The following is a 14169-nucleotide window of genomic DNA, read 5'->3' as shown; positions in this document are numbered from 1 at the left end:
CATGCCACCTGCTTCAATTCATTAAGCACTGGAAGTCTCTACTGCCACCAAACACAGGGCAAACCCAACACACCATTAAACAACCTTACAATTCGGGATCTTTTCGAGATGACCGTAAAAGTACTTCACAAAAATTTTAGGCTTCAATTTTGTTTCGCAAAGGACCATCGGCCAAGATGGCAAGAAAATATATTACTAGACGTACCGTAGGATACTGTGTGCACCCAAGTTAATAACATAAAGCGCATGATATTAATGTAAGTAGGTTTGATGGGAAGAGGGCATAGCCTGGCACACCTGGCTTCGCAAGTACCCATCTAATGATATCTCAGTGTACAAAATACTTTTTTGAACCAGGTTGCCCAGTGGGGCAACCTATGGCAAAAATTAGGTTGCCCATCAGAATTTTAGGTTCCCCCACCTACAAGTTACTACTTTCCTCAAATTAAGTAATGTTACATACATATGCCTTTGACAATATTTCTAACAGCCTTTGGTTAACTGATACTAGTAATAGGCACTAATACCTAAAATCAACAAGCATCTGCCTGATACAGTGGCGCAAGCCAAGTGGGAATTCTTAAAATTCAGGTAGCACACTGGGCTACCTAGGTTCAAAAATAGGTTGCCCCAAGTAAAATTTGGTTGCCCGGGGCAATCAGGTATTTTGCATGCTGGATAACTACAAAAAGTTTACAGAATGATAACCCCATACAAATAATATAGAATGGAATTTTAATCGAACACATTTCTTAATCAAGATTTCTAAAAAAAACTATCTATGCAGGAGAAAATAGATTTATTTGTCAGTTCAGTTTCCTATCGTGTTTGTATGGAAGGGTGGCCAAGGATTATTTGACTGTCTTGAAAATAACAGTTTGGTCAACAGTTTGACGAAGTTAATATTTAAAAGATAAAAGCACAATGATGTAACATGATAATTTAAGCAAATTTTTGTGATGTTGCAAGTTATTGGGCCACACCAATTTTTTTAGAAAAATAGTTTTTTTGAAAGAATTTTTTTGGGAATTGCTGATGTCACGTATCCGTAAAGTCTTGTGTAAATAAGGTTGTGTATGTTTCCATAACTATTGCAAATTCACATTCAGAAACAATTGGTCATTACTTATATTCAGATGAAGGCTGTTTGAAAATTTGATGTCTTTGTGTTATAACATCCTGCCATGCTTGCCATGTCACACCCTACATTACAGTGGATTTAGGCCACAAAACAGTCAGACAGTCCTAAATCATACAATTTTAAAGAAGTATATGCCAAAGGTTATAATGCATTTTTGTTGGTATATATCTAGAGCACGCTCATACCAAATTTCAGATTGTTTGGGTGTAATACACTGATCCCTACCGAACGCATTTTTATTTCGAACACCTCCGTCAAAATCATATGTGGTTTGTAACGTTATAGTGGTAACACTATACTGTCTGTCAATATAGAAAGGACTGTAACGTTACAAACCACATATTCCATGTTAAGAAGAAATTAATGTTGAGCATAAAATGCCCCAACACCTCAAAACACACTGAAAAACAAGCTGCCCCCTAGCAGCATGTTTTGGAACTGCAGGGCAGTTTGTTTTAAAAATATCAACAGGATACCTTCCCGCGCTATGCAACTGAGGAGATTTTACCCCCCCGGTGCAATGCATCCTGGGAATGGGAAACTTGTGAATGGTGATTTTGCAGTGCGCGTGCCCTATGACCTTTTAGGGGTCATCGGGTCATGCCGGAATTTCTAATGGCGTTGGTAGCGCCCTCCCCACGCCTCCCCAATACATTTTTGTGGGCAAATTTCTGCTTTTTTAGAGGTTTAGGACCTAAAAACTCACACCAGAGGAAAATTAAACCACATACGTTATCTTAATGGGAAATATTGCTATAATGGACCGGGCATTTTTCTGTTGCGTTGCAGAATTTTGCGGGCACCACATGCTTATGGCGCAGTACGGTAGGGAATTTGTCTCCAGTTAGTTTGTAATCGTAGTGGCTCATGAACATATTTTCTTGAGTCATGAGACGAGGGCTTTGTTTTACAAAGAAATCAGACAATTAACGTTGTTTACAAGACTTTAAATGCTACCTGGGCGCCCAATGTTCCACCAATGACAAATCTCTTGTAGCGTAGTTAGAAATGATCATTGTTTACTCGATAATCGCCCATTCACAGGTTTTCACAGACAATGCCGACGGGAAAATGGACGCCACTCAGCCCTGAAATCAGCAAATTTACACAAATTTTGGGGAAATTATCTAGAACTAGAAAGGTAACATTTGCAAAGTAAATGCATAGTGTTTACCTTAAGTTTGCATATGGTCTGCTATGTTAATTCTTACTCAACCTTGAACCTTTAACGGGGACATTGGGGGATGTCATAATTCTTACTCAAACTCATTCATAATATCATATGTATGGTCAGACAGGAGTCTAAATCCCTCCTGCTATTAAGTTGCAACATGGTGTACCATGGTGACAGATGTCTGGTTCAGGTCATTGACCTTTTTGGTTTGGAGCAAAAACAATATGTTTTCCTTTGGTAAACATAAAAATCGAGATGTAACACCATCAATTTGGAAAGCAGTATACTGGCGCTGAGCTGGGAATAGGGATGTGTACGGAAATGTCCCAACATGTACTGGTACAGGTACAAAGGATCAGGTACAGGTCTGGGAACAACTTCAGTAAACAAAGGTCAATTATTTTGCTGTGAACTAAATGACTAAATAACCCCCCCCCCAAAAAAAAAGAGTAGCGTGTGTAGTCCAGTGGTTAGTGATCATGCCTCTGGACTAAGAGGTTGGGAGTTCAAATCCCGGCTGTTGTCGCTCACCTGACATGCACGCTACTGTTTAGGGTCGCAGTCCTTCGGACGGGACGTTAAGCCGTGGTCCACTGTTCATTTTGCTTGTCAAAAAAGAGCTAGGGGAATTTCCCCGGTCGTGACATAGCGTCTGTCTTCTCTGTCATGACCAGTGGAAGATTAGCTCTTCAATGAGCTAAACTGGCTCTCAAGATCACTTTCACTGTTCACACATGCTTTAAGTTTCAGTACCAACAGAGATGTCTTTATTCTCAAACATATGAAAACATTCAACAGGTAAGCCCCTTTTTACATGTATGTAGTTCAATTTTTGTTCTTTTGCTTTAGTTGTGGGCTTGAAATAAAGAAATATTGCAAGGAGACAATGATAAATCAAAGATGCACTTGACATACTCAGTTGATCTACTGGGACAATGAAACCATTCCCACTAAGACATACAAAATCACCCGTTGTCATTTACTGTACTTGTGTACATGTGACTATTAAAGAAAAAAGCAATCAAGCAACAAAGTTTCTGTCAATGGCAAACAAAGTTTCTGTCGACTGCAAACTCCCGAATCACTTCCACCTGCTGGAATAAGTTTAACGTCTTTCTCTCTGCTTTTGCCATCGTTCCAACCATGTAAACAAGTTCTTTTGTACCAAGATGCCCTCCCCAGCAGAATAGTTGTTCTTCAGTCGCCATAAAACAAAACAAAATAAGGTACACATTTACCACCATTTGGAGTAAGTCCCATTATTCATTGTAATGTTGGCAGTTAAAGTTTAGTCTTTCTTTCACAGGAAAACAAAATCTGTCTCCCAATAAGCAAGAAAAGTGTTGATGAGTTATAAATTCTTGGGGGGAGGGGGGAATACCAAACCCTCTGCTATGGGCATGTTTTTGTGACTCAAAACATGACTTGCGCCGTGAAAGTTGCCCTTCTGTCCCTGTCCCCTACGCTGTCAAAAAATCCTACATAGAACCCTGCAGTGACAAAGGTACAAGAAGGGATGGAGAACCATTCTTACTTAACTTTGCCCCTGAAAATGCGGAAAAATGCATTACTGAAGGTTTAAAAAAGGGTTAGCACAAAGCCCCCATCTCTCCTGGTAAGGCCATGTTGATTTGATTATATGGATGACATCCTCCGGAAACCCCAAAATTGATGCGCGCGTGCGAATAAAAAAAAAGTTTTGCAAAAAAAAAAAGTTGTTTTCATTATGAAATCTACGTGGTCATGAGGGTTGAACAAATGGGACAGAATATGGTTTGGCGAATAATCTAGTCTTCAAGTTCATTTCTTTACAATTTCGTCTTTTTTCGGTTGATTTTGGCATTCTACGACATTGGTATGGTTTTTTTTGTAACTTACGCTTTATTTTTGCTCATTTTGCAACTGTTTTGTACGATTTACAGTATGGTTGAAAACTTTTTTTTTTGAAACGGCCGAAAATTCATGCGCGTGCGGCTGTCATCTATATAATCAAATCAACATGGCCTAACAGGTCAAAGTGACTGAGGCCTGGAAAAAAAATGCTGTGTTTCCTGTTTCAGTCTTGAAAAAATTGGGGTCGGTAGGTAGAGAATATCTTTTCTTTTATTTCTTCTTTTTTATTAGACTTTGGCAATCTCTGGTGATACTACATGTGATCCAACTTATACAATTATATACAGTTTAACAAAGCAAAACTTGCATGAGGACACTTTCGTGATCAATGTCAATGTTGGAAAACTGATTGAACAATGTTTCATCACTCAGGTGTCAGATCATGGAGCTAGAAAAGGTTCATCAGCTTGAAATATTTATGTCCCTTGCAGGGGTCCACCAAAAAAAAGGCTAGGGTCGGCACCTTTATCTAGGGTCAGTCAGGAAACAGGAAACAGCATTTTTTTCCTAGGCCTGAGAGTGTAACACTGGAAACCCTGTACCTGACTCCCCTTTTTCAGCCACAAGAACTGTACCTTTTCTTTTATTTACTGTATTTTGGTTTTATTATTCTTTACACAAAAGCTAGGTGAATGACAATTAAATGAAGGTTAGGCATCCAGGCAAAAGACTACAACAGGCCTCAAAATTAATTTTTCTTCCTATTGTCCCAGCCCTGTCCCAAAAATAAATTTCAATTGTCCCGAAGTGAGGATGAACTGTCCCAACCTGTTTTTTGGGAAGTATTGTATGACTTCAACTTGAAGTCACTCCCAGGTGCACTATAATTGCAGAGTAGACAGGAAATTCAGGGGAGAATTTTCTAGATCCAAAATGTTGTAAGCTAAATGTGGATCCCAATAAAGTCAAAGTCAAAAGCCAGAACGTGTGCCTGATAAACAAAAGGGCTGACATTCTGATGTTATTTTTCTATTGCCCCAAAAAAGTCCCCTAGTATCATTTTAGTTGTACCAGCCTAAATTTTAGTGGTCAGTGGCCATTGGACCACCTTTAATTTCGAGACCTGTACATGCTAGAATCAAGCAACTGGGTAAAGTCTCCAATAAACATATGTTTCAGACAGATAGCATGTACATGTACTTAGCAGTGACTGAGACTGAGAACTGTGTAACTTGAATATAAATTAGTCTCTGAACTGATATGCTTGAAGCTTGGCGACAAAGCAACAAGTGTGTTTCTACCAGCCTCAGAAGTACAGTACTACTACAAGTTATTCTCATAGTACTTACACGCATCAAATCCATATAACACCACTGACCTGCTTACATTCCACATATTGTAATACAGTGCTCGAAATTCATTTTTAGAAATAGGTGCACAACTTTTTTGGGTGCACCATATGAAATAAAATAACTAGAATGTCAGCAAAAACTAATTATATTTCATTTGTAACAAAAAGTACTACAACAATGATTTTATTCTTTGTCTGACACATGGATGTTAAGAATATGCTGTATACTACAATACATTTAACATCTTTACATACCTAAACCTATGAAAATATTTGAGTGCACTGGTGCACCCATAGAAAAAATTGGGTGCACAGCTCCAAATTTGGGTGCACTAAGGTGCACATGCACCCAGTATTTCCAGCCCTGTAATACTACAGCATGTTTGATGCTGAATTCTTGCTCATAACCTTTTTTTTCCATTCCAGTCTACATTTACATGACATGTAAGCAGGACAAAGGGGCCTTGCTTCACACCTCCTTCACAATACATTCCACCATGACCATATTCAATACCTGCTGGTGCCTATTCGCTATTATTATACAGATTATTTCAGACAGTTACAACAATTTCTCCATCATTTCGTCATTTAGAAGATCACCAAAAAACTGCATTTCTACTAAGATCACAAAACCCACTAATTTATGCAGAATGTGGGACTATTCATTATCCACTGCCTTCAAAGAAGAAGTCGAACCCCATAATAGCTAGCGTAGTAGTAGAAGTAGAAGTTTTTTTCCAGACAGTTGTTACCTGTCTCCTGTTACTGTATTGCAATGAGTATTATACTTGATTGTAAAAGCAATTAGCCTTCGGGCATGATTTTGCAAATAAAGTTTATTATTGTCTTTGGGCTGACTGGGGTTAACTACTGATTCAGTGCTTGCATGTTATACAGTTATACAAGACTGACTGACTAAAATTGTAATTATAATGGCTACATAATACAGAGATTTAGGAGCCATGATTGAACACAATATTCCCAGACTGCGGTTGCAAAAATTTTCTAGCAAAAAAAAGAAGACCACACTCTAATACTGTAATTCAATTTATGTTCACGGTAGCAAAAGTTCATGGTCTGAGAAAAATGGACGTGTTCACGGAACTATATATTCACGGTGGCGACAGGTGCAGGAAAGAGAAAGTCTAGGAATTATTTGTTAACTGTAATGATAAGTTCACGGTACATAAGTGACAGTGAAAACGGTGAACATGACAGTACCGTGAAAAAATCAGGAATTGCAGTATACAGTTATAGAAGACTGACTGACTAAAATTGTAATTATAATGGATACATAATACAGAGATTTAGGAGCCATGATTGAACACAATATTCCCAAACTACGGTTGCAAAAATTTTCTAGCAAAAAAAAAAAACAGGCTTTAATACTGTAATTCACTTTATGTTCACGGTAGCAAAAGTTCAAGGTCTGAGAAAAATGGACATGTTCACGGAACTATATATTCACGGTGGCGACAAGTGCAGGAAAGAGAAAGTCTAGGAATTACTTGTTACCTGTAATGATAAGTTCAAGGTACAGAAGCGACAGTGAAAATGGTGAACATAACAGTACCGTGAAAAAAATCAGGAATTACAGTACTAAGTACGCTCAGGATACCAATGGTAGTGTGATATTTTAACTCTTTCCCTGTATTTCTTTGTTGTTGTATCAGCTAGCACGTCGGCAGAACGTACTGCACCTGCATGAAACCCGTAATGTATTGTACATAGCATTTCGGCAGAATGTCTCATTGTTGTATTCGCTCATATAAGGTTAGCATTTCGACAGTAGTTTACAAATGTTATGTAGGAAAGAATATCCTCTGCAACAGGCAAAATTCTGATGCAACGTTGACAAAAAAACCAACGAAAAACGCGAAAATACAGGGTTCAACTTCTGCGCAGGCGCAGTACGTTCTGCCAACATGCTGTATCAGCTCTGTGTAAGCACAATGGCTTTCAAACAATCGTTTCATCTCAAGTTACTTCTTAAATGCCTAATCATCACTATCTTTCAGAGTGATTTCACTTGTTTGTTGACCAAGAGCAGATAGGTATCAGGTAATCTGCTGGGTTAGTTGCTTCTTGAAAATTACAATTCAAGGATTACAATGTAGTGAAAGTAGTACATGTACTATGTTATTGTATTGATAATATTGTCATTGGGTCAGGTTGGTGATCTTGCCACATCAGAGCAAAAAGGTAGACTGTACCACACGCCAAAAAGCAGTTGCTCAAGCAACTGGATATGATTTTGGAAACGGTCAGACGTTTCAGCTAGTATCCACTAGCTTTCGTCAGTGACTGAGAGACCAGAGGAGAAATGCAAGTTTATAAACCCTGTAACATAATTTGCAGGTTACACATGGCTTATTAATATCATTATGCGAATCATACATTTTTTGAATGCTGCAGTTTTTATCAAGTTTACATTCTAGAGATGGACAATAACAAATATTACTGTTATTGTTTTGCACGGCATTCGCATAATAATATTTCAGCATGTTGTTGCTTTGTAATTTAGTATGCATCAAGTTTTGGCCAGGGGGAGGGGGGCAGGCATGTGACAATGCCTAGTCATTATAGAACGTTACTTAGTAAATATATTATATACTTACCACATGTGTGAAAAATGAAAATGCTACAAAAGATCTTCTTTGAAAACAACCAAAGTACACACTTCCCTATAATTTTCCCTTTTAATTTATTACAAACCATGGATTTATGGTTTATATTAGAAATATTGTAAAGCAAGAGGAAAGTGTGTACTTTGGTTGTTTTCAAAGAAGATCTTTTGTAGCATTTTCACACATATGGTAAGTATATTACTTAAGTAACGTTTGTAATAAATTAATACAAACTATTATTACAAACTAGTGAATTTATGGTCTGATATATTTTACATATGTGCTTACTGGGCAGACTCATAAAAATCATGATTGATATTATACATTAAAGAATGTTTCAATCTTAGAGACTACATGTTAGAGAATACTCAAACCTTTATTGTTACACTTATATATATTCTGTATGTAATTTGCCACATTATACATATATTCTGTACGTAGGATGACGTTGTATTCAACTTTGTTAGACCTTTAGTTGTAGAAGACCATACAAAAGTCACTGTTCTTTTTGTTGTGTTAATAAATGATTTGATAATAAATAGGGAACAGACGGACTTGTAAACAGGATGAATGACAAACACTGGGAGCACTTTTTGTGTGGTTCAGAGCTGAGATGAACCGGAACTGGGTTCTAGTCCCAGACAGGAAGTGGCCCTCTTACCTTGTGCATTATTTTCCTCCCATTCATTGCTGTTAGCGCCGCCGAAGCGTGGTTGTGATCGTAGAATTCGACGAAGCAATATGGATCATTCCCGGCGTGCTGGGACAGCGAAAATACAAGAATTAGACACTTCAGACACTTAAAACGCCGTTGAGAAATCGTATTTCCACTTTAGTTTTTTTGTGCTTGGATAAGGTGGTCTACTGACTCGGTGGCAGTAGTCACACACACACACACCAACATGGACGATGTTACGCTCACCTCGGAGATCATTTTGCAGCTCTTGCACGGCCCGATCGCGCCGAACAGTTGCAAAATCAGCTGCTCTGTGACCTGACGACTGAGGTTCCCCACGTACCTGTTGTTACGAGGGAGGGAAAAGCCGGTTTGAGTGGACGGCGTGCCAACAGAAAAAAGACCGGCATATCATCAACTCGAAAGTACCAGATCAAAAAATTCAAGAAACAAAACCTAACGGTAAGCAAAAACTTTGTACTTACAGGGTACGCGGGCGGGATTCATCCTCCATATTCTGGAAAATAGAAGAATTTGTCACGTTATTGTCTAAAAAGAGAGGAGAAAGGGGAAGAGAAAAGGGGTAAGACAAAAATACGGCACAACCTGGCCAGGCCCCGACATCATGGCGACGATATTGGACTACTCGCGCAGAGGTGTACTGCGCCTGCGCGGGTGGTGCATTGTGGGAAGTGATTTCCCGGAAGTGTGTTGCGTCAACTTTCCACGTGGTCAGGTCCTATTTCCACGGACAACAGCTTTTGTTTAAAAGCTAAAGGATCGTGTATAGAAGCTGGGTGGATCGAAAGTGGCCGCGTTGTGTCAGTCCTGGATAGAAAGGGAAAGTTCTTCGTCCTATGGGAGCGTGATTTAGAGCATTAGGCCGCAGCAAGTAAATTCTATGGATGACATCCTCCGCAGACTCCAAATCTAATGCGAGCAGGCGAAAACAAAGCAAGGCGGGCCGAAAAAACAAGGCTCCTACAATTTAAGATTTTGAATCAATCATTGTACACATGGTTTTGATTCAGTGGGAACATCACATATACACAGCCAGCATCACATACAAAGGGAATGAAATACATCACTGCATCATTGTTGCAAATAAGAAACAAAACATTAAATCAGAGCCTTTCTTGTAGATCTCCTCTCTTCATAGTTATCTGGTATCCGCCTTCCGGCATGGCAGCAGACATCTTTGCCCATTTTCGGCATGTTGAATACTGTCAGAAGGCAACAAATTTTGTTTTTTCCAAAATTAGGCGAAACCTAGTAATGCGCGTGCTGACGTCATCCATAAAAATTACTTGCTGTGGCCTTATGAAGTTTATTGCAAATTCGTGCACGAAGACTAATTGCAAATCACAAACATAAAAGAACATTGAAACAGCGTATGAAATAACTAAAATCTACATAATGAAAGGTACTTGTCTAAAACTATTGCTATGTCTGAAACTATGTTTGAAGGGTTTGGCATCTCTTTTGTAGGCCATGGAAGACGTATTATGACCACTATTTTCCAAAGTCATTGTACAAGTTTGAAAAATCAATTAATTTCGAGCGTCGTTATGATACTTTTTGCGATAAAGTGTACTAGTATTTCGTCTTCCACAGCCTTTGCACTACAATTAGGCCATGTTGATTTGATTATATGGATGACATCCTCTGAGAACCCCAAAACTGATGCGAGCGTGCGAATAAAAAAAAAGTTTGGCAAAAAAAGTTGCTTTCATTATGAAATCTACGTGGTCATGAAGGTTGAACAAATGTCAAAGAGTATGGTATGGCGATAATCTACTCTTCAAATTCATTTTTTTTTGTAATACATTTTCGTCTTTTTCGTTTGATTTTGGTATTCTACGACATTGGTATGGTTTTCCAATATTTTGTTATTTGTAACTTACAGTATATATTTGCTCATTTTGCAACAGTTTTGTACGATTTACAGTATGGTTGAAACTTTTTTTTAAACGGCCGAAAATTCATGCGCGCGTGGAAGTCATCCATATAATCAAATCAACATGGCCTTAGGAGTTAGGACAATACAAAAAAATAAATTTTCTGCTCATTTCTAGACATTTCTAAATAGTAAGGTGATCCAACCCTACTCCATTGCAAATGCGTGTCGTGAAGAACGTTATATCAATTTAACACAGAGAAAGGAGTTCTGAGTAGCTCGAAGGTTGACTCTGACCCCAGGGAATCGAACCCGCACCGCTCGCGCGGCGTGTCAGCTCACAAACCGATTCACCCAAAAGATCAAGGATTCCTTAGCTTGGGCGGGTAGTTAGTGACGCCTATATACTCGCTGGTACATCAGGAAGTGAAGGTGCCAAAATATGACCCCTTACGAGTGTGTTTAAAAGCCATGTTTGCTTACATTATGGTAGTTTGTGGTGGCACCACAAACCATCATGGCACCTCATGTATGTGCTGTTTTAGGCTCCAACAACTGCGGATGTCAGAAATGCGACATAAGTGCACAAGTTTTGAAAAGTGGAAGTAAAGTACAGTTACACATATATTTTTTTAATAAAATATTTCAAATATTTTTTGTGCAGAAATGTTATCTGATGAGCCAACCGGATGTGAAAGAAAGAAGTTTATTATAAATTCATGCCCGAGGGCTAATTGCAAGAGCGTGATAACAAAATAAACAGTAACAAGTATGAATTCGAAATTCCAGGCAGTTATCATTACATAAGTATAGAATTTTCTCATTAATTATGCAAATTAAGTTCATTTACATAATCAATATCTGCCTGTACATGTGTTCCTCTCGTTCTCAATTACCAATGTCACAAGCTTCAATAGTCATTTTATGGATGCAGCTGATTTATAGAATTTCCTCATAAATTTTGCAAATCACATCCATATTTGCATAATATTGTCACATAATTATACCAAGCATCACGTAAGTTACCTACATACCAAAAATCATGACGATCCGTCAACCGGTTCTTCAGTTATCCTCTTTTGAATATTTTCAAACACATAGCCCTGCAATTCCAGAGCAAGCCGCTAGGGGGTCCAAACTCATGTCTTCCCCAGCACAAGAGCTACCTACCATATAAATTTCGTCACCCCAGCATGTCTAGATCACGAGATATCAAAACGGGAACTTCAGCTGCAGTACCATAACAAGCCACTAGGGGGCCCAAAATCTAATCAGTTCCACGTCTCATGAAGACCTACCCACCTACCAAATATCAAGACAATCCATCTTAGCCTTCTTGAGTTATCGTGCTCATACACACACACACACACACACACACACACACAGAGAGAGAGAGAGAGAGAGAGACACACGAACGCCAACGAAAACATAACCTTCTTGGCGAAGGTAATTAAGCGTCTGGAGGCGTGGAGAGCGCGGGTGGCGAAGACAGTGGACGCGCTGGAGACGCGCCAGAACCTCGCCGCTGGACGCCGCCAGGTATAACAACGTCATCTACCCACTAATATTAGAAATGCAGCGACTTTTATCGCTACAAACTCGATAAGGCCACACCAAGTAAATTTTATGGATGACGTCCTTTGGAGACCCTAAATCTAATGCGAGAGGGCGAAAAGAAAACAAGAAGGGCCCTAAAAAACAAGATGCCTAGATTAGAAATATACTAATGTTAGGACACAAATTGAATGAGGTGACACAGTGTAACAAGCAAGAAGTCTTTTATTCATCATCAAAACAGCAATAAATCAGGTGGAACAGCAGTTGTCGTCCTGTCCTGTTTCTTTCATCACATTTTTGCAGGCCTGCAGAGACAAAGCGCTGTCGTGACTCTTTGGTCATAGTTACAGGAAGCGGAATTTCTTGTTTTTTTTTTTCTAGGAACAGGCCAAAATCAATGCGCGCGCGGACGTCATCCATAAAATTTACTTGGTGTGGCCTAAATACACATCGGCGTTGTACTATACCTTGTTCTACCCAAAAAAAGGCACTCAACCTCCAATCAAAAAGTGTTCGGTTTGTTTCGTTCCTAAAAGTTGTTCTACAATCCCACAAAAACCGGTACCAGGAGCACAAGCTGGCTTCCGTCTCTAAGGCCAAGAAGCGAGTCCGCTTCTCCATCCCAGTCGACCCAGGCAGTGAAGGGAGACGGTCCGGTAGATCATGTTGGCGCCTTAGTGTCGGACCTGAGAATTAAAATTAAGACCAAGGCCAAGAACGTTTCTTCCAGGAAACGTTGATATTTCGCCAGTATTTGATAACTACTGACCGTTGTGATTCAGATTTCCTGATTCATACAGCTTCCTAACGTGTACATATATTGCCCTCTCTGTCTAGATATGTAAATATATTGTACATTTGGGACTGCATCTATAACAGCGACACCTGTGCTGCAGTACAATGTGAACCAGTCAGCATTGCCCTGAGGAAGGTGACAGACGGTCACTGAAACGTCGGCAGAATAAAAGTCTTGGTTGTGTAAAAAGAGTCTCTTCACTCAGTGACTTACCAACTTGATGAAATTATTCACGGAAGCATACGGAAACGCGGACGGCATCGGCATGTATAGAACCGTAAGTGATGACTACCACCTCCGTACGGAATCCTACGGATTTGGGAGCACGCAGACACGCCGTAAAACGTATCTAGAACGTTTTGGGGACAAAAAAAGTGTCGTTTTCTTCCTGAAACCGCTCTTAGTTTTTCCGTATCAGCTCCCCATTTGCATGTTTCCATGACCCTCTACTTTTTTTGTGCTCCATCGCACCCCCTTCCGACACATTGCACGCGTAGCATTGCTCCGCAATTACTGAAAAAGCCCGGTCTAGAAAAACATTGTGCCCAAAATAACGTGTGACTAGATCGATCATAAATTCCCTTTCATCGATCTCACCTGAAAGCAAAAGGATTTGAAATTCACGGCACGAGTACTGCGGTCAGCCGCTGTCGGTGAGGGCCTCTTGCGGATAGTGGCAAATTGCAGATATGAATAAATGTCACTATGGGGGCTGGATTATTCATTGCCCAAAAATACATACATACACACATAATGTTCGAAAAAAGAACCTTTTGCCTAGAAAAAAATCCGCTTATTAACCAAATTATTATATAGATATAGTGAGTTTATGATGAGAGTTTGTGTTGGGTGTGGCTCCTTCCCTTTCCAGTAATAAGTGCCTATCTTAGACTTAAAAGCATTAACAGTTTCGACTGCTACAACATCGGCAGGTACACTGTTCCAGGAGTCGACTGTCCGGATACTGAAGAAGTAGGTTTCCAATAGAACGCAAGGCATCTCCAGAAAACTCTTTTCATTGGATATGCAGTGATATTAAAAAGGTGCTCATGAAATCATTATATCCAAAGGCACAGCGAAACTGGTCTGTATGGTAACGTTTTCGTTGAAAGGGCAA

The 14169-nt window shown here is 39.4% G+C and overlaps 1 protein-coding gene across 1 annotated transcript in view; it reads right to left on the bottom strand.

The window, feature by feature from the left end:
• Positions 1-9502, bottom strand: part of LOC109486626 (nucleolysin TIA-1-like) — a 42980-nt gene extending 33478 nt beyond the window's left edge. The window contains exons 1-4 of the mRNA XM_019790484.1: positions 9409-9502; positions 9288-9319; positions 9049-9145; positions 8788-8886 (exon numbers count right to left, since the gene is read on the bottom strand). Of these exons, the coding sequence (XP_019646043.1) occupies positions 8788-8886; positions 9049-9145; positions 9288-9319; positions 9409-9429 (249 nt within the window). The 5' untranslated portion in view covers positions 9430-9502. The remainder of the gene's footprint in view (positions 1-8787; positions 8887-9048; positions 9146-9287; positions 9320-9408) is intronic.
• Between the last annotated feature and the right edge of the window lie 4667 nt (positions 9503-14169).

The sequence above is a fragment of the Branchiostoma belcheri genome, unplaced genomic scaffold (assembly GCF_001625305.1).
Source record: "Branchiostoma belcheri isolate BF01 breed outbred unplaced genomic scaffold, Haploidv18h27 scaffold82, whole genome shotgun sequence".
Taxonomy (NCBI): domain Eukaryota; kingdom Metazoa; phylum Chordata; class Leptocardii; order Amphioxiformes; family Branchiostomatidae; genus Branchiostoma; species Branchiostoma belcheri.
The sequence above is the reverse complement of the archived record's forward strand: the minus strand, read 5'-3'. Positions and strand labels throughout refer to the sequence as shown.